This window comes from Thamnophis elegans, chromosome 4 (assembly GCF_009769535.1).
Source record: "Thamnophis elegans isolate rThaEle1 chromosome 4, rThaEle1.pri, whole genome shotgun sequence".
Lineage (NCBI taxonomy): Eukaryota > Metazoa > Chordata > Lepidosauria > Squamata > Colubridae > Thamnophis > Thamnophis elegans.
The window spans coordinates 20,660,911-20,683,488 of NC_045544.1; the positions used below are offsets into that span (position 1 = coordinate 20,660,911).

The 22,578-nt window shown below is 37.2% G+C and overlaps 1 protein-coding gene across 1 annotated transcript; it reads right to left on the reverse strand.

The window, feature by feature from the left end:
- Positions 1-1,384: 1,384 nt before the first annotated feature.
- Positions 1,385-20,408, reverse strand: UBE2J1 (ubiquitin conjugating enzyme E2 J1). The gene is made up of 8 exons (XM_032215904.1): positions 20,234-20,408; positions 13,267-13,340; positions 12,310-12,441; positions 10,752-10,836; positions 10,497-10,602; positions 7,552-7,681; positions 5,467-5,601; positions 1,385-2,441 (listed from the first exon to the last, which is right to left on the reverse strand). Exons 1-8 carry the CDS (start codon positions 20,262-20,264, stop codon positions 2,175-2,177), a joined length of 960 nt encoding a protein of 319 aa, XP_032071795.1. The 5' UTR covers positions 20,265-20,408; the 3' UTR covers positions 1,385-2,174.
- Between the last annotated feature and the right edge of the window lie 2,170 nt (positions 20,409-22,578).

The window sequence follows — 22,578 nt, forward strand, 5'->3', positions numbered from 1 at the left end:
GTGACTCAGTGGTTAAGACACTGGGCTTGATGGTTGGAAAGCCAGCAAGTCAGGTTTGAGAGTGGAGCCCAGCACGACAGGATGAGCTCCTTTCCTTGCCCCCGAGCACCTGCCAATTTAGCAGTTTGAAAGCATGCAAATACCAATAAAGATACCATTTTGGTGGGAAGGTAATAGCGCTCCATGATGTCTTGCTGGCCACATGATGTGGAAATGTCTTCAGACAGCACTGGATCAATGGCCTTGAAATGATGATGAATATAGAATAACAGAGTTGGAAGGAACCATGGAAGTCTTCTAGTCAAACTCTCTGCCTAGGCAGGAAACCCTACACCACTTCAGAGAAATGGTTCTCCAATCTCTTCTTAAAGACTTCCAGTGTTGAAGCATTCACAACTTCTGGAGGCAAGTTGTTCCACTGATTAATTATTCTAACGGTCAGGAAATTTCTCCGTAGTTCTAAGTTGCTTCTCTCCTTGATTAGTTTCCACCCATTGCTTCTTGTTCTACCCTCAGGTGCTTTGGAGAATAGCTTGACTCCCTCTTCTTTGTGGCAACCCCTGAGATATTGGAACACTGCTATCATGTCTCCCTTGTTCCTTCTTTTCACCAGACTAGACATAGTTCCTGCAACCGTTCTTCATATGTTTTAGCCTCCAGTCCCCTAAACATCTTTGTTGCTCTTCTGTGCACTCTTTCTAGAGCACCATTCCCTATAGTCAGCAATGACTGGCTGAGTAAAATCCACAGGGACTCCTTTTATTCATTTAAAATATTTCAGATAATTGTAAATGGAAAAATCACTTGACAACTATTCCTTTCTGCTATTGTTTTCTTGATTTGATTTTAATTCCAGATATTTCTTGCTTACCCACAAATGATATGTTTGTGCATATGACCTGGTCCTGATCATTGCTATTTGACTAATTGCCAGTGGAAATGATTAAACAAATTAGAAGCTGACTGCATCCTGAGGTGTAGAAGGGAGAGAGTCAGGGGACAGCTTTGAAGAAAATATTCAGAAACTGTTGCTATGTGAACAAAGAGGACAGAGCATTCCTTAAAACCTGGAGAAAGAGATAGTACTAGGAAGAAGCTCAGACTGGGTCCTTCCAGGATAAAAGCTTGAGGGGGAAAGCACAGCCAGCTTGCAAGGCTCGATTACTAGAGCCCATTTCAATAGAGTTCCAGTCTTCCTGTGGAGTCAGTTTCCTGATCTGATCTACTCTGAATGGCTAACAACACGGCCTTCTAGCTCCTACTTGGAACAATTGCTTGCAAAGTCAATGAATGTAGCAATTAAGCAAGCTCAACTAATAATAAAACTTAATTTTCTGAAGCATTTCTTAAATAAACTTATGAAAATATTCTAACTTTGTTGATGGGTTTTTAAAAAGCATTTTATTTTTTAATGATGGGCACATGAACAATCAATTCAATGCATTATGTATATTTGTGAAATAAATTATAGTCAATGTTTGGGTAAATATTACATAACAATTTGGGGGATTCTCAGCTTTAAAAAAGCAAAATATACACAACTGAATATTTTAAAAGTAGCCTTCAAAACTTGCAAAAGATTATTCTAGGTTCAGGACAATTAAAAAGTAAAGTATATTCTGTTCTCCTCACTTAAAAAAAAATGCTCAAAATTTACAGCGTTTCATTTCCTGGAATTTTTAGGTAGGAAATAAATGTGCCTAGTATATATTACTAACTTTCCTTTATTTAATAACATTTACTATGCAAACATTTCTGCATTTCAATTTAAGGAGCCCTGTCTTGAATAAACCTTTATTGTCTTTCTATTTTTAATAATTATCCATAAATCCATATTGGCATAAAACACAATTTTAGGGTTGTCAGTTAAAAGTACCCATCAAAACTTGTGCACAATGCAGTAATTCCGTTCACCCTTAAATATCCTGCTAATGCAGAATATTCTCAAAAGACATTTTGGGTAATCTGTCAGTTTGTACAGATTAATCAACCATTACCACTATCAAAGTGTATATTCCTTGAAAATATTAATGTACCTCGTCAGGTACATTGGCATTCACTTTTAAAATGAGAAAATACAAAAAGTAATCTTATGTAAACAATCCTCATGACATACCAAACATAGAACATTTCAATAACACGTTCAAGTCATTGGTTTTCAAAATGAGAGAATCTCATAATTCAAATACATATTCATTGGCTAGATATATACGTCTAACGACTAGTACTGCCAATGCTAAAACAAGAAGGAGAATCAGCATATTGGATCTCATGTGGCTTGTGTTGACTCTTGGCTGCTGAACCTGATTGAAGTTGGTTAAACCTGGTGCTCTTCTGTGCTGGTTATGTCTTTGGCGGGGGCTCACAGAAGTATTATTGGATGCAGGTTGAGAATGGATCTCTTCTTGATTTGAAGTGGCAGAGTTGGTTGGATTTCCAGACTAAAAGTGAGAAAAATGAATTCAGCAAAAGAGAACTGAAAACAAAATGTCCTACATAGTAGAATTATTTAGCCAGTATTTAAAATGAGAACAGCTTGAGTTAACTATTATTTATATAAGTAGAATGTTGCCAATCGGAATCAATATATTAGTATTAACTGTTCCCAGCACAACGGGGAATCAATTATATTTTAACACAAAGATCTTTGAAAGTCCATAGAACAGCAGAGCATGACTGGCAAGGGGTGAGAGCTTTCTAAAGCTGGTACTGAAGAAGCTATCTCTGGATCCAGTTAAATTACACAATTATCTCCCTGCTTCCTTTCCTATTTAAAGACCATTGTTGAGCAGGCATATAAGCTATAGAGTACGCTATATTTGGACCTCTTTTAATCATAGTCCAGCCCCAGAGAATGGCACTGGATCTTGTGGATGACCCTCATCAAAATATGGATGAATTATACCTCTCCTAATTAAACTTAACTTTCACTGATGTTAAGATACCATGAACTACTTGGACTGCCTACAAGGGTTGAGTTCCTGCAGGTATCTGTTCATTCTACTGTATTAATATCCACAAGAGGATACTGGAAGAGATTATATAAGGCATCATCTTATGGGGAGGGAGGGAGGGGGGAGGGAGGGAGAGGGAGAAAGATCAACAAGGGGATCCTTTAAAATATTAATGTACTTTGAATAACTGAGTATTGATCATATGTAACTAACAAACTTGATTATGGAGGATGCTTACTCCGAATAGTCCGGCAATAGGAATAAATAATGTTACTTAAAACAAGGTAATAGCATTCTGTTTACATATTTTCCCCAACATAAAATAAGGTGATTATTTCTGGTGTTCACAATGGGTCAGTTTCCAAAAAGAAAGTAAAAGAGCGACACATATCAAACCACACATTCAAAAGTGATGAGCCTTGTAGAGGAAAAAATAAAGTTAAATGCCATGAAATTGAAATTGCATATCAACAAAACTTTATTGGGAAAATCTATGTAATATTGGCATGTCTACCTCTGTTAAAAAGCTGAAAAATACTCTGTACCCAGGAACAGATGCTTTGATGTGATTTGACATGATTTTTTTAACCAATCTGTAGCCCATCAACTCTAAAAACCCATACACCCACTCATACAGCTTAACTGGGATTTGTCTACAATTTATCAGTGAATTTAGATTGCATCTACAGTCATAGCAGCAGCTGTCCTGGATAAACAGCAAGTCTCAGTTACTTTCAAAGTGGAAAGATTATATAACCAGCTCTTCGTGGTTGTATTAATATGTCATAATTAAAAAAAACCCCACACACAATATGTCATAATTTAAAAAACACACAATAATTTAAAATGGATAAAATTAATCTCCCTTCATGCAGTTATATTTACTAAAGTGTTCGTAAAGAAACAGGAAGCATGTTTAATAAGTAAATGCTGAAAATCATTAAAGAACAAAGCAAAACTCTTATTTCTTATGTACTGTGTATCATTAAAGATTTGGGCTAACAGGAAACTGGATCTATGAACAGGTCCTTACTGTGGTGACAAAAACATTTCTCTAGGTCAGGGGTCTCCAAACTCGGCAACTTTAAGATTTGTGGACTTCAACTCCCAGAATTCTCCAGCCAGCATAGCTGGCTGGAGAATTCTGGGAGTTAAAGTTCACAAGTCTTAAAGCTGCCAAGATGGAAGACCTCTGCTCTAGGTATACAGGTAGGTAGTCCCCAACTTACAACAGTTTGCTTAGTGACTATTCGAAGTTACAACAGCACTGAGAAAAGTGACTTATGACCATTTTTCACACTAATGACCATCACTGCATCCCCATGGCCCTGTGATTTACATTCAGGTGCTTGGCACGTGGTACATATTTACGATGGTTGCAGTGTCCCAGGATCATGTGACTCCCTTTGGCAACTTTCTGACAAGCAAAGTCAACGGGGAAGCCAGATCCACTTAACAATCGTGCAGCTAACTTAACTGCAGTGGTTGACTTAACCAATGTGGTAAGAAAAGTCGTAAAATGGGGCAAAACTCGCTTAACAAATTTCTCACTTAGGAACATAAACGTTGGGCTCAATTGTGGTCGTAGGTTGAGGATTACCTGTATTCTAAAAAGGTAAGCCGCTCAAAGGAAAACAGCTTCCTGACTTGATTATAAGCAGATTGCAAATGGAAAGTGATAGGGAAGTTGGAAGAAAAAGTAATGAGCTACAGCTGATGACGAAGAAGCTGAAAGCAAATATTTACAAACAGTACCTTCAGAAGTAAGGGCAACAAATTCAGTGCCTTTTACTTTTAGATACACGGAAGAGTCAGAAAAAGCAAAGACTATAGGGACATGCAAAAAAACCCTCAGTGGTTTTAATCAAGGCTATTGGGAGGGCCAATGATGTCAAAATGGTAGATGCAACAGAACAATGGAAAGCTTTTTACGCATGTGCAATAGAAGTTAAAAAGGGGCAAGAGTTTGTCCAGTCATGCCTATCATTTCAACATAACTGATCCACTCCTATTGATACCGCTGCTTTCAATCAAATGCTAACATGTACAGTCTTAGACTTACAACCACAACTTAACCCCACATTTCTATCATTAAGCGAGACAGTTGTTACGTGAATTTTACCCTTTTTTACGACTTTTCTTATCACAGTTGTTAACTGAATAAATGCAGTTGTTAAGTTAGTAACAAGGTTGTTACGTGAATCTGACTTCCTCATTGACTTTGCTTGTCAGAAGGTCACAAAAAATGACCCCATGACTCCAGGACACTGCAACTGTCATAAATATGAGTCAGTTGCCAAGTATCCGATCATGTGACTTTGGGGATGGTGCAACTGTTATAAGTGTGAAAAACAGTCATCAGTCATTTTTTCAGAACCTTTATAACTTTGAACGGTCACTAAATGAACTGTTGTAATTTGAGGATTATCTGTATTTAAATAGATTTCTAATTGCACCTAAGCAGTATTAAGTTGACTTTTCCAAGATTGTGCCTCATTTATGAAATACCCACCATTTCACTGCTGGTGGTATCCTGGAATGCTGGAGTTGTAATTTCTTGTTGGTGTTCAGAGGAATTCCCAAGGTGATTAAATTCTGACATATCTAAAGGTTCAGTAACAGATTTTCTAGATGAATTACCTTCAGCCTTAAGCAAAATGAGAAAACACCATAAATTATTACATCAAAGGGACACTGAAATTCTAATCAATTAGGGGAACAGATGTTATGTAATGCATTTTTCTTGCAACACTATTGAACACTTTGTAAGAGTTATATTTCTGCTTAGGCATCTTGTTAAATTTAGGAAAAGATGTTATTAAACAAGGCAAGGAATTCTGGAATAGATGATTGATTGAAATATGACATAGAAAGAAAATCAAGATCCCTTTTTGTTTTTAGTTTATTAAATCCCTGAGGAGCAAACAAAAAAACCTCCCATATCGTTTAAATATAAATGATGGTAGATATTAGGAGGTGGCAATGAGATGAACTCCAATTGAACGCCAGGTCAGTCCACAGAATGCCTTTCCATTCTTATGGGAAGAAAACATTACTCCCATAACCCTCTTTGAAGTGCTTGCAGCATTATTGATTTTGAGAACTTGCTATGTTTTCTCTTGTGCAATAGCTGCTGGAGAGGGAAAGGTGCATGTTCATTTATAAATATAACCAGTTAAAGTAAAGGCAAAGGTTTCCCTGTCCAGCGGTGTCCAACTCTAGGCCACAGTGCTCATCTCTGTTTCTTGGACAAGGGAGCCAGCATTGTCTGTGGTCATGTGGCTAGTACGACTATGTGCCAAAAATGCATGGAACACTGTTACCTTCCCACGGAAATGGTACCTATTTATCTACTCACATTTGCATGCTTTCAAACTGGGAAGGAGCTGGGTCAAGGAACAGGAGCTTACCCTGTTGCCCAGCACTCAGGTCTTGATCCCAGGCTGTCAGCTTTCCAGCTGACAAAGCTCAGCATCTTTAACCGTTGAGCCATTGCGCCTCATAACCAGTTATAATGCACCTATTTCCAGAATGCAATCTATCCTCTCCACTCTTTCTTCATCCTATAAAAAACCCTCTATGATTCCCACTTATCTTTTTTTCTTCTAGAAGCTGATCCAGTTCTAGAAAACTGGATCAGCTTCAAAACTAACCACTGGGCTGTAGTCATCCATCATTTTTATTTTCTCAGAAATGTCATAAGGTCTATCTGGGACATGGAGGCTCTGCAGAATACGCATGCACAGACGTAATACAGAACCTGGCAAGGACCACACACTTGCATCCCTAAACATCTTATGGAGGATTTCAGCTCTACACCCAGAATGCTGCAGGATTTTTTAAAAAACAAGATAACAGAATTTCCAGCCACATATCAAGTTCTGGTCTATAGCCATGTTTGCATTATTTTTATTATTTAAAACACAATGGAGATTATTGCTTCTGAAGTCACCAAGGGATTTTATGATAGCTATTACTATGCTTAAAGGCACACTAGTATTCTACTCAAAAATGTTAACTTTTCTCAAAATTTTATTTATATTAAAAAAGCAACCAAAGCAACACTTAAAAATCCTGCTTGCAAGTTAGTCTCACTACAGGACTGTAATTAGTAATTTTTTGTAAAGATTGGCACCCAACTCTTTCAGCAGTATTATAAAGTATTGTAAAATAATAGGATGCATCAAGTTTAAATGCAAGAAAAATACTCCAGTAACAATGAGAAATGGGTATGATTCCTTATCCTTCTTGAAACCTGCTACAACTTGCTCCTAAGCACTGGAGAGTTATTTGGAATAAATTTAGAGAAAAGGGGAACATGAGGAAAAATTAAAATTCTGCTATGGGCGCGGGACCTGACGTATTTCACCACGTATATTAGATGGATCAATTTTTAAATCAGACATAGCTAAGAAAGAAGGCAGAGTATAGATTCTGTGAAATGGAGATAGAACAATGACTTTCAGGAGAAATTTTCCCCTTTAATCCATGTTGCTTTGATTGGTATTAGCTGCTGGGCAGCACTAATCCACCTCCCTAGGTATTGTCCTATGCACCAAAGTAATCAAGAGAAAAGAAGAACAAATAGTTATTTTACTTTGAAATTGATTTGCCTGGCAAGTTCCTTGGCTTCTTGATCAGCCTGGCTTGAGGCACTCCCTGAAGTTAATGGTAAGAGGACTTCTTTCATAAGTGAGCCACATCCTTCACAATAGAAATCTTGAGACCTAGGGAAAAATAGCAGACCATATGTTAATTTACCAATCAGCAAGCATCAACATAACATATTGCATGCAATGCTAAGCCTTGCTAGCATTAACCTTGGATAAATGATTTATCTGTGAAATGTATTGTGTGTTCGTGAAGGCTCAATTGGGGATGCAGCAGTGCGCACAAGCTGGCAGAAGATCACATCTTTCCCCAGACAACTGCCAGAGCAGTTCTGTTTACACATCTGCTGCATAACTCTATGCCCAGATGTTTAAGATTGTAAAAAGAGTAGAAAACAAGCCATCATCTTGGTTTTGTTTTAACTGATTTACAAAGGTGCAAAATAGGAGGAAGAGTAACCGAGGGTGAAGTCATGATTCCTTCAATCATTTGCAGTATTCTAACTGTTCAACAAATCATATAGGAAATAAATCTTGGTTTATTTGAAGTATGAAACACAACCTGAATAACAGGGTATTATTTGGAATTAACAGGGAATTAACTATGACAAACAATAAATTTAAATGGCAATGCTAACTCAATGGGATTTACTTCTGAAACAAGTCTGACTAGTTAATGAATGCATTTGCATGGCATACTAAGCTAGAATGCTTCTCCATCAACCTTTTCATCTGGTCCTTCTGCCCACAGAAACAGCTAAACAAATTTATTTGATGACTTGTTTGGCTACTTTTTTTCTTCTTCTAACCAGATAGAATTAGAAGTCATTGCTTGCCCTGACTTGACTAGGCAAAAAAACCAAGTGTGTTCCTTCACATTTCATGGAAAATAAACCACAGACCATGGTTTGTTAGCTGCTCCCATGGTCAGGAAAAGACAAACAGAAACAGCAAGGACAGGTTTAGCTATGTGTTTTCCAGAAAATGTAATGCAAACCAGTATGACCTCAATTGCCATTCTTTTCTGAAAGTCCATAGACTGCAGTACACTATTTTCTGTGAAAAAATCCAGCCTATTTTATGAATTTTGAATTATATTATATTCAAAATTACATTAAAAAAATCAAAAACTCTAATATGGGAAAAATATTTTGTTGGAGAACTGGATACAATTTTAGGGAATAAGCAATAAAGTGATATGCAATGTACTTTTGGCTTTTAATTTTTTAGAACCATTGTTTGTAAGCAAACATCATGCAATCACCATGCCAACCTGAAAAACATTTTCTGCATAAAATTTTGACCCTAGTAAATTTTTCCATTCCTGGAAAATCTCTACTCACAGAAAACCACATTTTTTTTCTGAATCCAGGCTATACCTGAACAGAGCTCTTGACTTAAGTACTGTGGACTAATTAAAGAAGTGTGTAATTGACTAGTTCCATTTTATAAAGGGAAAAAAAATCACAAAATATTATGATTAAAATTTTATGATCTGAATCTATTAAAATAGATTCAGATAGTTTTAAAAAATTAGGACAGGTTGGGTATTCATTTTACTAATGAAAATTTCATTTTCCTATCTAGAAATTGATCAATTAGGTAATTTTACAAAATCAATTTTCTTGCCCTATTAAATTAATTTAAGGCTGAAATCCTGAATTCCCTCATCTAGCGGTAAACTTGAATGAATTAATGGAACAATTCTGAATGTATATAGGACTAGACAACCTATAACCTATGGGGTCATCTTTTCAGAGACATTTCCTTACCTAAACATAGAATCAGAATGAGCAAGAACAAAAAAGCAGTAGGAGTAGAAAGTGACTCCAGCCAGCCTAACCTGTAGCTGACTGCTCTGTGGCAGCTGATGCTGAGACTGATCTACCTGGCTTCCAGAGGACTTGGATGGTACCATTCTTCCTGATTTCCAGCTGAAAAGGCGGGGCTAAGGCAGAACTGGTCGACTGAACCTCTGGGTGGCAGTGTTGAAGTGACCACAAATTTGCCAAATTTCAATCCTATGGGTGTCATAGATCCTAGATTTTTGATGCATTCTGTAAATTATCCCACCTTAGTTCAAAAATCGTTGCCTTCTGATGCAGTGTTTTGCCCAGTTAACGACAAGACAGATTTAGTAGTCTATAGTATTGTTACTGTCTATATAACATACTTGAAAAAGCTAATAATGGAGCCAAAACAGAATCAAATGCCTAATTCCACAGCAACAAGATTACAGATTTTGAGATTACAAATAGGGAAGAACCTAATGGCAGGGTAAATAGATAATGTGATGTGTGATTCTAGAAGCATCAGTAATACAGCAGGCCTTATCACACATCAGTAGAAGCCTCTGGTGTTATGATACCATAGGATTAAATGTGACTACAATCTAAGACCTTTACAATTTCATAGTCCCAAAAAAGGTGAATCTCAGTGGGTATTTGGAATAAAAATCCGCTGAAAAAATTCTAGAAAAATATAAATGTTCTATCAGAAATTAAAGAGGAAAGGAGATGCTTTATTTCCATCAGAAGTTCTCAAAATGAAAATCATACTTAGTGATCTATGTACAAAGGCATAATCTGTGCTGTCCCAAAATTTCTTATGCTGCCTCTCACCTGCCCAAAAAGATTTGGATAAGTGGCTAAAAACTAGGCAAGTTGAAAGGAAAGGAATCAATATAGGCTAAAAAAAATGATAAGGCTAAGAACATGTGGCTTTTGCTACCCCATTTCCCCCTGCCCTACCACAGATAACCCCCAGTGTAATGTTCACAAGCAGTTTTAAAAAGGTTGTACTATCTTGATTTAAAATATACTCTCAGATACTGAAAGGCCTGAAAATCTATTTCAAAATCCAAGAACATTTTTTATTCAGAAATACAATTGAGATAATTGAGCTTGTTTCACATAAATCCTAACCCCCATACTTCTTAGCCAGTGCTCTTCTTTCTTCAGGTGTGTAATCTAAAGATCCTATGGCTCCTTCCCCTTTTGTTGGCATAAATCCAATAATAGCGAGCAAGGCAGTTCTTACTGTAATAAAAATAACTTTAATTAGCTATTATACACAGACAGAGAGAGAAACAGAGAAAGAGACAAAATGAATTATAAAATCAGCTGCACTGAGCTACTATGGTCTTTTTAACAGAGATATGCTTCTTTATCCAACTATTGATACTTACTGCTCCAAGATGGTTGCCATGTTTCAGGGTGATGTCCTGAGATGCTTAAACAAATTTTCTTTCCCACTTCAAATCTACCATTGGCCTAAAAAAGGACAAATTGAGAAGAAGAAAAATCATTTCATCAAACTTTTTTTTTAAAAGAAAAAACCCCTAAGATTTAGCATTACTCATGTTGTGACATATGGATTTGAGGTGTGTCATGGCTATGGTTTTGCTGAAGTAAGCTATATATGGAATGTCAGAAAAGCAGGAAAAAAAACAGCTCAGTTGTGACCTTAAAGGGAAGCTGTGTCGTCACAGTCTTGATGAGATGACCTGGCTGCTATCAAGGGCTGGTGTGGAAAAGTTCTGAGTGAGCAGTCCCATTGGCAGAGGGAGGGAGGAAGCTAAAACTGCTTTTCCAGCATACATGAACAAAAAACTACTTATGATTTCCTAAATAATGGATATGTTTATTATTTTAATCTGTTTATTATTTTAATATAGTAAAACTGTCAGCTTCTGCTTTGCTATCACTTCAGCTGCCATGAAACGGGGAGGGAGGGCATGGTATTTGGGAGGGGTTACTCATTGTGCTGGAGGAAGGTTCTGGAGTTCACCGACTGATCGGACTACGCATGCGTGGGTGTTTCCCGCCAGGACTAACTGCACCGACATTCCATCTTCGTGATGCCTTTTGAAGTTATCTCACACCTGACACTTGGAAGACTTATGATTGGACTGGGACTATGATGCCAAGGGGTGGGGAATGGGCTATTCCATATATCAATTGCTTTCGCGCCTAATTATTCAGACTTCGCTACGCTTTGCCTTTTAACCATTCTTAATTAGTAAAAGTACACTTGATTTTCCACACATGGAGTCTCGTGGTCTTTCTTTCCTAGTTAATTAATGGAGAGGAGCTGTCCCATTGGCAGAGTGAGGGAGGAAGCTAAAACTGCTTTTCCAGCATACATGAATAAAAAACTACTTATGATTTCCTAAATAATGGATATGTTTATTATTTTAATCTGTTTATTATTTTAATATAGTAAAACTCTCAATACCAATAAAAAGAAAACGACTGGAATGGTCCCAAATACCACTTGCTGCTGATAATCATTTTCAAAAATTGTAAACCTATTTTTCCTTTGCATGTGAAAGCAACCATGTCCCATTCATTCTTCAAACATTTCCAATTCTTCCTACATAAAAGAGCAGATAACTGCTAGTTTCCCTCAGGGAATAGGGGGTTAATTTATTTTTTTAACTGTTAGATGAAAACATGACTCTGTATTTCATGGCGATTTTACTACTGAAAGATTTTATAGGTGTGTCATTGTTGTGAACGATGCCTGGTGAAGTGGATAGCACACAAGGGAGGGGAAAAAGGATTATAGCTTAATCCTTAAAATCCAGTGTAATTTAATGCCTGTGTGTTGACAGTGAAAGGCTAGAAAAAACAATTACTTATTTTTTTTCTTAAAATTATTTTACATATTAAGTAATTGAGACTTAGATCTAATAATCTAACAAAGCATTTGTGGTTTTCTAGCTGACACCTGAAGTTTGTTACCGTTAAGAGAATAATACTTGGTGGTTTCATAGGATATTCTGGTGGTAGCACAATTCTTCCATGATAAACTCCTCCATCAAACTCTGAATCTGGAGGACCTCTTACAGTGAAATGCCACTCAAAAAGATTGTCCTACAAAAGAAAAAAAAGGAAATATGAACAGCCAATCACTCTCACTCAAAAGTACATCAAATTAAATTTGAAGTAACATTTCCCTGACTGCTATCATTATGGTTAAATAGGCCACAACTGGCATATTAAAATTTATTTCCTTGAATCAACAATCTGACTTTACCATCCTAATTTAATAGTCCCACTCAGTTGCCAAGCAAGTCGCTACAAATTGTTAAGTAAGATATGATCATGTCTTCCAATTTTACTGCCAGTTTCTCTGTTGATTCTTGTTGGAAGCTAGTTATAGGACATGAAAATTGCAATTATATGACCATGAGATGCTATGATGGTTGTAAATAGGATGACAGTCATAAAACTACATTTTCAGCTCTGACATAACTTCGAGTGGTTGTTAAACAGGATAGTTGTTCAATGAGGTCTATATGTATCATTGTTTTCTAGGTCTACTTGTTTAAGAGCCATACTCAAAATTGGTTGGGGCAGCAAAGCTATCAATACGTAGTTACCAATAAAAGTGAATATTGTACATACCATAGGTGAGGTCAGGATTTTCCCCCTGTGCTGGGTAGAACATTTGAGTGTTTTATTTTCATAAAAACTACCATAAGCCTTTCTTAGGGCATATATCTGTTTCCTTTCCATCAGAAATGGTTAGCAGCCATTGCTTTGATTTTTGACCATCATGATTGAAGGTAGTGGGGAGGGGGAACTAAAAAGAGGTTCAGAATCAAAACGCCCATGCTTGCCTCCTTTTAATTCTCTAAATTTAATTTCTCCAAATCCCTTAGCTATGAATTGCATATAGAAAGGGCATCCACTAACCTCTAAAGGCTGGGCATGATAATGGTCTGTTGCCTCTTTCAGCTCAGCAGCTTCTTTCATTAAACGTTTTACAGCTGAAAGAAAGAAAAAATAACAGTATATGACTAGGTGAAATATTACTAACTATTGGCTGAGCACATCAAAAGTTATTCCCAACACTCAATGATAAAGTTCCAAAATGTACATTTTGTCTCTCAAATGTCATGTTTAGAAAGAGATCATTAACTTGAACATAAATCATGATATTAAATTTTATACTCTAGTTATTTAATGGGGAAAATATTCATGTCCTGAAGGGCAATAGAACATCTGAAAATAAATGTAATTTGAAAGTTTTTGTTTCAGTAATTGATTCTGATTAATCTACAAAGGAAACATTTTAATGTTTCCGAGTTTGCTAATTACATAAGTGATATTTTTAATTGTTGTAAATGAAAAAGGAAGGAAAGAGAGAGGTGAATCACATACTCAGCATGAAGTAATAGAATAAAAATGATGTTCTGTAAGTGGAATTAGAATCCCAAGCACTCCTTGTATTACTTAAAAAAAAGATGCCCAAAGGAATGATCAAACTTTCCTTTTGGGGGAATGATACATACTACAACTAAACTGCTTGTAATTGCTCCCCAATCTTTGAGGACAGGGTTTATGGAGAAATCTTTGAGAAATGCAGGGGTGAATCTGGAAAGAAAAGCTAAGCTTAATGGATTCTCACCATAACTATGCAAGCACATTTTTGTTAGTTTTATTTAGATCTTGGCTCAAATAGTTCTAAGGTACAAGTGCAGTTCACTGGGATCAGTTATTAATCAAAGAAATTGACACAATATTTGAAAAGGCATAAGGGAGTTTTGTCTTAGGAAGTGGTCATGCCTGACTAAATCATTCTAGGTTCAAACTAAGCAGAAAAGATTCAGTTGAATGAGAACAATAGGCTAAACTGCAAAATTCCAAAAATATTCTGGAATAAGATAATGACAAACCATACTGTTGCCAAAAAACCTTCATAGATGTGTTCAGATCAGGAATCAAAATCAATCTAAAGGAGACTGTCTTTTCAAGGAACTCTAAATAATCAGAATGAAAATACAGGTAGTCCTTGATTTACGGTAACCAGAAATTTGAACGCAAAGTTTAGGTTGCTAAGGAAGACAGTTGTTAAATGAAGCACTTGATTTATATGACTTTTTGCCACAGGTAAGCAAGTCATTGCAGCTATTAAGTGAATCATGTGGTTATTAAATGAATCTGGCTTACCACCGTTGACTTTGTTTGTAGGAAGCCAACTGGGAAGGTTGCAAATGATAGTCACCTGACCCTGGGATACTGCAACCGTCATAAATACATGCCAGTTGCCAAACGAGTAAATTTTTATTATGGGACCATGTGGATGCTGCAATGGTCACATATGTGAAAACTGGTCATAAAGTATTTTTTTTCCAGGGCCATTATAACTGCGAATGGTCATTAAACAAATGGTTGCAGGTCGAGGATAATTGTACTTTTAATAAAAACAGCTTGCTATTAGGTATTCCTGCAAGGGTAAAAGGGATTTTTGAGTGGGCTTGCTTTTCACATTATACAAATTATGCAAATCATAAAAATCATAATGCCTTGTCCTCAGATGAGAGATTGCCACCCACTGGATTAAAACATTTTGTTCTTCATTTAGATTATGAAACAGAACATTAACAGACATTAATAGACAGTCAAGAATTATACTAAATAGAAAACACAGCTTTTAAAATAAACCTGAAGACTTTGCATTTTCAACTCTTGGCAACCATTTACCGGTATGTGTAAAAGTTTCTCAAGAATTACCTTTATGAAGGTAATTCGAACTCTAGGAGGAAGTACTGTATCATTACAAATATATCCATTGTTTGTAATAGTATGGTACAGTAAAAATAATTTTAAAATTCCCACAATAAACATTAACAATGCCACATATTGGGGAAAAAAAGCCTTAACCTCAAATTTAAACCACATACTATATTTATTTATCTATATATCCATGTATACCATATATAAACATGCAAATTATGAATTGACATATATAAATTTAATAAGGCAAAAATCAATGGGCCTTATTTTGGTCATATCAACATTTATATAGCCTACAAGAAGTAAAACAATATTTTTATGGGTTTTAGGATGCGTTCAAGTCAGTTTTTTACTTTGGGCAACTACCTGAATAAGTCCCTGCAGTTTTCTTGGCAAAGTTTTTTCAGACGTGTTTGCATTACCTCCTTCCTACTGGTGTGTGTGTGAAAGAGAGTGGGGGAGGGAGGGGGGGAAGAGAGAGAAACAGAAACAGAGGCCCAAGGTCACCCTCTTGGTTTCCTGCTAAAGGCGGGGCTCACAAAAACTCACAGCCTCTGGGTTTCTAGTTTTACCACTCCTACACCCAAACATAATGCAAGCTCCAGTCTCAAAAAGCCATATGTAGACCAGGAAGAATTGTAGCTAAAATCTGACACTTTTTAACAAAGAAAATTACTCGGATTTGGAATGGCATCCAGACAGCTGTATATTCAGAAACACTAGTAAATCAAGACACGTTAGGTTTGATTACACTTATTATACATTTACTTAACATTAACCATAGTTAATATATTTTCCTATTCATGTATTTAATAATCTTCCCTTCCTGTCACATCAAAATGTATAATTTGGTTCCCATTTTCAGGGATTCTATCACCTTTGCTGTTGGTCAAACCTAGAGTTGAATTAGTATTTTTTTCCTCAAAGTTTTAGAAGAATCAGTAGATTTGATTAATTAGCATTCAGTGGCATCCGCAAGGTCCTGCCACTTTCATCATTTTATTGTGGCATTATGGTGCAAGCTCCTGAATATTTATGGTGTGTAAACAAGACATCACAAAGTACAAAAAATAGTGGTGGGACTTTAGTTGCAATGTTGGAACACTACTTCCATCAATATAAACCCCTTTGCTCCCCCATGACTATGCCACAGTAAACATTCAACATAGGAGGCTCCGTAGCGTTAACTTAATCCTAAAGAAATGTGCAGCAGGAGAAAAAGTTTATTTCAGGAGAATTAAAAAAGAAATCAGAGGGACTAGAATACAAGAGCAATAAAGCCAACGTTTGTACAACAGGTCTCATGATGCTTAATGGCTGTAGTCTCTATATGACATTTCTTCATCATCTAATTCATTTCTGAATTTTGGTTTTCCAAATTGCTATCAAATGCCTTTCTCGTCTACCTTCGCTAGTCTTTTAATTTTCCACATATTATTTTAGGTTTATTTTAATATATTTTTATTTATTAAAAAGTTGTATTAACAATGGATCATTACATTTTATTCCAGGATTTCTTCCCTTGTAACCAGATGAGTTTATTTTGGTTAGTGTATAGCCAAAGCTTGGGCATAACAACTGCAAACTTGATTTGGTATTACACAATGAAATTCCCCCAGTTTCAAGACAGGGTTAAAATGAGGCATGAGGAAGAAACACCTGTTCAAAGTTCCCTGAATATAAAGAACTAATGAATTGTTCTTCAGATCTTAGCCGTATTGATTCTAAACATTTACTTAACCAATTTTGTTGTATTTAAGTGCAATGACAATAAAGATTATATTTAGGTAGGGCAATATGTATTCAACAAACTGTAATGCAATGTAGACTAGATTAAAAAATAGATGCCACGTAGCCCAAAACTTTTTTATTTTAAGATTGGCTACTGTCACACACTTGCAAGTCTAAATGTATTTTTCTTCCTCCATCTTTTATATTCATATGAATTAGGGGGGTACTTTTCTAAGATGGTTTTATAACTCTCTGTCCTTATCTGGGTTTCTGCAATGTTTACCTACTTGCTGCCTTGATAATGGAGCTTCTCATCAAGATCATCCTATTACTTCCTACATCAGGTGTCCAGCCCATGGGACAGCCTATCCTGGGCAGCTGATAATGTGGCTCCACAAGATCGTAAACTTTTAACATTATTATGTTCTTAAGACACTATCTTAACACTATCATGAGACACTATCATGTTCTACACTATCACAATTATCTTGTCACAATGACTTCCACAAGTTAATGCACTGTATGAAAAAGGATATTTGTTTTAAATTTTCCAGGCAACTTCACTGGATGATCAGGGTTTCGAGAAAGAGAGAGAAAAATGTTTCCATGTCCAATTTCATGCATTCATACATCTCTATCATGTCCCTCTAGTCACTTTCTTTCAAAACTAAATGTTCTAGCTTTTCCTTCTAAACTAAATGCTCAAGCTAATTTTTTGATAGTCCTCTTTATAATTCCGGTGGCCAGTACTGTACATATTATTCTAGATATGAAAGAACATTACAAAGATTTTAGTTTTATTTCCAATCTTTTTCATAAAGGCCTAAGATAGACTTCCCTCTTTTTCACCATTGTTGTGCATTCAGCTATGCACTGTGACTATAAGTTTTTTCCCTTGATAGCTACAAAGTCTTTCTGAAACAAATGCCCATTAAAAAAAGGTAGGGCAGTATGTTTTGCTCTTATTTAATGTAGACAGCCTGTTGGCTAAGCTACTAATTCTCAAACAAAAGACATGGAAACCAAGACCCAAAGACAAAGGTCTCTAGTCTGCTGCATCACTCAGAAGAAAGCAGCACAATGATTTTAACTTTAGTTAGTATAAATAGGGTACACATCTGATACACAGCAATCACTAACATTTTCTTGGTGTGACTTCATACATTTTTTATAATAAATCTATTTACCCAAGCTTTTATCCCTTTGGAAATCTCTTGAAGTTTTTGCCTTATCAGTCAAGACAGGCTGATAGAAGCAATTCGGCATTATATAGTAAGAAAATACATTATTTTCTTGCAGTTCTATCGCTCTTATCTGTACAACTTCAGTATAAGAGCAAATAAGTATTTATATATTTTCCTTATCTTTTTCTTAAAAAAACAACTTTGATCTGTTTGTATCTGTGTAACATAACTTTTTATTATTTATATCACATTTTTATTATTTAATAACTTAAGATGCAAGCATATCTACGGTAGTACCCCTTCCTCCTTGTATTTTTCCCAGAAGAACCAACCTGTGAGGTGGGGTGGGCTGAGAGGGGCATGCGCCCAGAGTCACTCAACTGGCTTTCATGCCTAAGGTGGGACTAGAACAGTCTCCTGGTTTCTAGGTTAGAGCCTTAACCACTAGACCAGGGGTGTCAAACCACGGGTCGGATGCATCATGTGCAGGCCATGCCCACAGCTGTGTGAATGGGAAAAACATCACAAAATGTCACATGACAGCAATGTGATGTGGTGAGGTTGACACTCGTGCACTAGATCAAATTGCCTCTATTATTGTAGCTAACTGAGTTATTTTTCCTTTTTAATATTACATTTGCGGGAGTGTGGACTTCCTTTACTTTTATGGATAGTGCATAACACTGTGAGGGCTGGTCAAATTCTACCTTTCCAACTTGGCTAGATGTATAATAATTAGTGGGGGTCATTCCTGTGCACAATTAATATCTGATGCTATTATCAGACAGGCATATTACAGTGCAGCTTTACCAAGGGTAGCTCTAGTTGGAAAATGATAGTGGGCAGTGATAATAATGGTAACTTTCATTCTTGATAACAGCATCTTGGCTTGACATATTTTTCTCCTCTTCTATTAAGACTATTTTTGTTTTTCTACTCAGAGCAGATGGAACATTTTTCTGTGAATGCATAATCATAGGGTAACAGTTATTCTGAGGAATACAGAGAGGCATGGAAATCAATGGTCACTCTTTCAGCAAATAAAATCTGAACACATATTCTCCTGAGACAATTATTAATCTGTCAGATCTGATTTCTATCTGTCCTACCATGACAGTTTTTGTTGCAGAGAAGTTATGACATTGTTGAATATTATATTTTATAGGAGAGTTCAAAAAAGGAAACTGAATAGCTGAAATATTCAAAAGTTCTGGGTGTCCTTGTGTCTTCAGGGTACTAAAAAAGGAGAGGGGCAGGGAAGAAAATGAATAGAAGATAGATAACACTAAAGCCAAAGTACATTTAAATAATCTCTTACACAATATTAACTGGACTTCCCTGAAATAAAATACTTCACAGGAAGATATCCTAAATATGACATTGCAATTCTTCAAGTAAACAATGAAAAACACCACCATAATAATCCAGAAATTTTAAATCTGCATGAAACCTTATGTCTGCTAGTTTATCTTTTGACAACGCTGCACTGATTTATTTTTAAAAGAAAACCCAAATGTGAATCAAGTGTTACATGACCCATCGAATATAAGCATATCCACTCAATTAATATCCTTTATTCTTTTGGATATGTATATCCCAATTAATATACATTTGGCAGTGGAATTGATAGTGCAATATTGTGGAATTTATGCCTTTATTTTTAAAGGTTCTTTAAAATTTGTCTTTAAGGCTTTTAAGATATGGGGGGAGGATGTCTGTGTGTGTGTGAGGGGGGGAAGAGAATATTATATGCATATTCATGACAGCAATAACAGAAGTTAGATACAAGAACGAAACTAAGAGTCCTTGTCCCGCTCCCCTCCCCTCATCCGCCCGATGGGTTCCGGGGTCCTCCGGCTCCACTCCCTGCCTCTTGAGATAAATCGGCAGCCAGAGACAGACATACAAACCACGTCCCTTGAATGGAGGAAAGGTCCTGATGGGGGAAACGCCGGAGCAGAAGAGCCCCCCGCCCCCCACTTCAAGTACCAAACGGCAGCAGGGCAAAAGGCAAGACGGAGCCCCCGCCGGGAGTCCGGCCTAGCCGTGCACCAAAGCCTCGGGCTCGCGTTAGTGGTGCCTCCCTCCTTCCTCTCTCTCCCCCCCCCCCACTCCCCAGCCCCGGCGCTGTCAGACACGTAGCTGCCTCCCGCAAAAGACTTCCTCGCTGCCCGGCGCCTGCCGGCTTCGCTTGCCCGCCTTCGCTCCCCCTGTCTTCGGCGACTCACCGGGGCTTTTGAGATTGTAGCGAGCCTCCATGACGGAGCCTGCCTGTTGGGATGCTTTCCAGAGGTCCGGCCACGTAAGGCGCTTCGCAGTGACAACAACGCCGCCAGCAGCGGCGTCGAAGCGAGAGGAGGGAAGTGGCCAGGCTCCCTCCCCGCTCCCTCCCTCGCTTCTTCCCGGCAGCCTCGTAAGCTTTGTCGCCACCGCCCGGAAGTTCCCCTGACGTGGCGGCAGCCCTTGATGGCTCTCTTCTGCATTTGGTTTCCATGTAACTTTTAAAGAAACAGAATAGTGTAGCCTCTCTCCGCTAGGTTATTTCGCTTAGGTCCTGTATCTTTTCTTTTATGTGCCCTGAGAGCATATGCCCCAAAGACAAATTCCTTGTGTGTCCAATCACACTTGGCCAATAAAGAATTCTATTCTATTCTATTCTATTTATTCTTATTCTATCCTATCTTATTCTAATTGTATTCTAATTCTATGCTCTGCTATTCTAATTCTATTCTAATTCTAAGGAGCCGAGGTGGCGCAGTGGTTAAATGCAGCACTGCAGGCTACTTCAGCTGACTGCAGTTCTGCAGTTCGGCTGTTCAAATCTCACCGGCTCAGGGTTGACTCAGCCTTCCATCCCTCCGAGGTGGGTAAAATGAGGACCCGGATTGTTGTTGGGGGCAATATGCTGACTCTGTAAACCGCTTAGAGAGGGCTGAAAGCCCTATGAAGCGGTATATAAGTCTAACTGCTATTGCTATTGCTAATTCTATTCTATTTATTCTTATTCTATCCTATTCTAATTCTATTCTATTTATTCTTATTCTATTCTATTTAGTCTTATTCTATCCTATCCTATTCTGATTGTATTCTAATTCTATGCTATGCTATTCTAATTCTATTCTAATTCTATTCTATTCTTATTCTATCCTCTCCTATTCCTATCCTATTCTAGTTGTATTCTAATTCTATGCTATTCTGATTCTATTCTAATTCTATTCTATTCTTATTCCATCCTATCCTATCCCTATCCTATTCTAGTTGTATTCTAATTCTATGCTATTCTAATTCTATTCTAATTCTATTCTATTCTTATCCTATCCTATTCCTATCCTATTCTGACTGACTGTCCTGTTTTTTCTTTGAAGACAATTTGCTTCTCATCCAAGAAGCTTTTCCAGGTCTGACAGGATAGTGGGGAATGGAAGGATTTATATTCCTTGCAGACAGCTTGACCAGCTGCATCCTTTTAGAGGGCCATTGAAGTGCTTGGAGGTTTATCTGTATCCTCAGGGTCATCTGAGTAGTGCTCCTGGTTCCTGTAGTCTGAGGACACAGATAAATTTTCAAGTGCTTCAAGGAGCCTCTAAAAGGAGGCAAATGACCAGCTGTCTGCAATGAATATAAATCCTTCCATTCCCCACTACCTTGTCAGAGCTAAAGAAGCTTCTTGGATGAAAAGCGAACGTCTTCAAAGAAAAAGCAAAGTCCAGTTGCCTCCTGAAAAAGCACCTTTGGGACAACCATGTCCTGGATGACGGAGAATGTCTACAAAACAGGTGCATACACATAGTATGTACTCGACCATAATGTATTTGCTTTTGTTAAGTACCACAATTGCAGTTTGCAAACCATGACTTATTACTAAGTGTCAAGGGTGAACCCAAACACAATTCTTTTTAGACATACTGCATGTAGTAGGCCACATAGTGGTCTGCTCCAGTTTTTTTACTTAGAATTTCCGATGTCCCATATAATATCAATAAGACCAGAGCTATGTTGCTTGCCAGTTGGTTTCCAGGTTGGTTACCATCTTTAAAATCCAACATAGTGGTGTCCCCAATTTGGGTCTGAGCCTGGTGCCAAGGCCGATGAAGGACACCAGACCATGAGGTAAAGATTTCATTTCCTTTTTATTGGAGCGCTCTAAGAAAAGGGGTCCCAAAATGCTAAGAACCCAGGACAAAAGATTAAGAAACCTTTATACATTTTTGTTAAAGCAGAAGGCGGGACAAGCAGGGGATAATAAAAAATATGATCTAAAAGACATTTTAGTAATGAACTAACAATTTGGTCTCCAGCCATCCCTATTCCTAATTCTTGGTTAATGAATGCTTCAGGAGTTATCTAATACACATTCTATTTGCTCCTGGCTTTCTCTATTCCTAACTTTTAGCTGAGGTATACCAGATGCCTCTTTGTAATTGTTCTATCAGTCTTCTAACCACCTAGAATTGTGACAAGTGTTACATGTGCACAGACCACAATTACAGGCATCCAGGGTCTCCTTTTAAGTGTATGCCATAACCTTGCTTTATTTTAGCAGCCAGCCCATCAATAGCTTGGACTCTGCAAA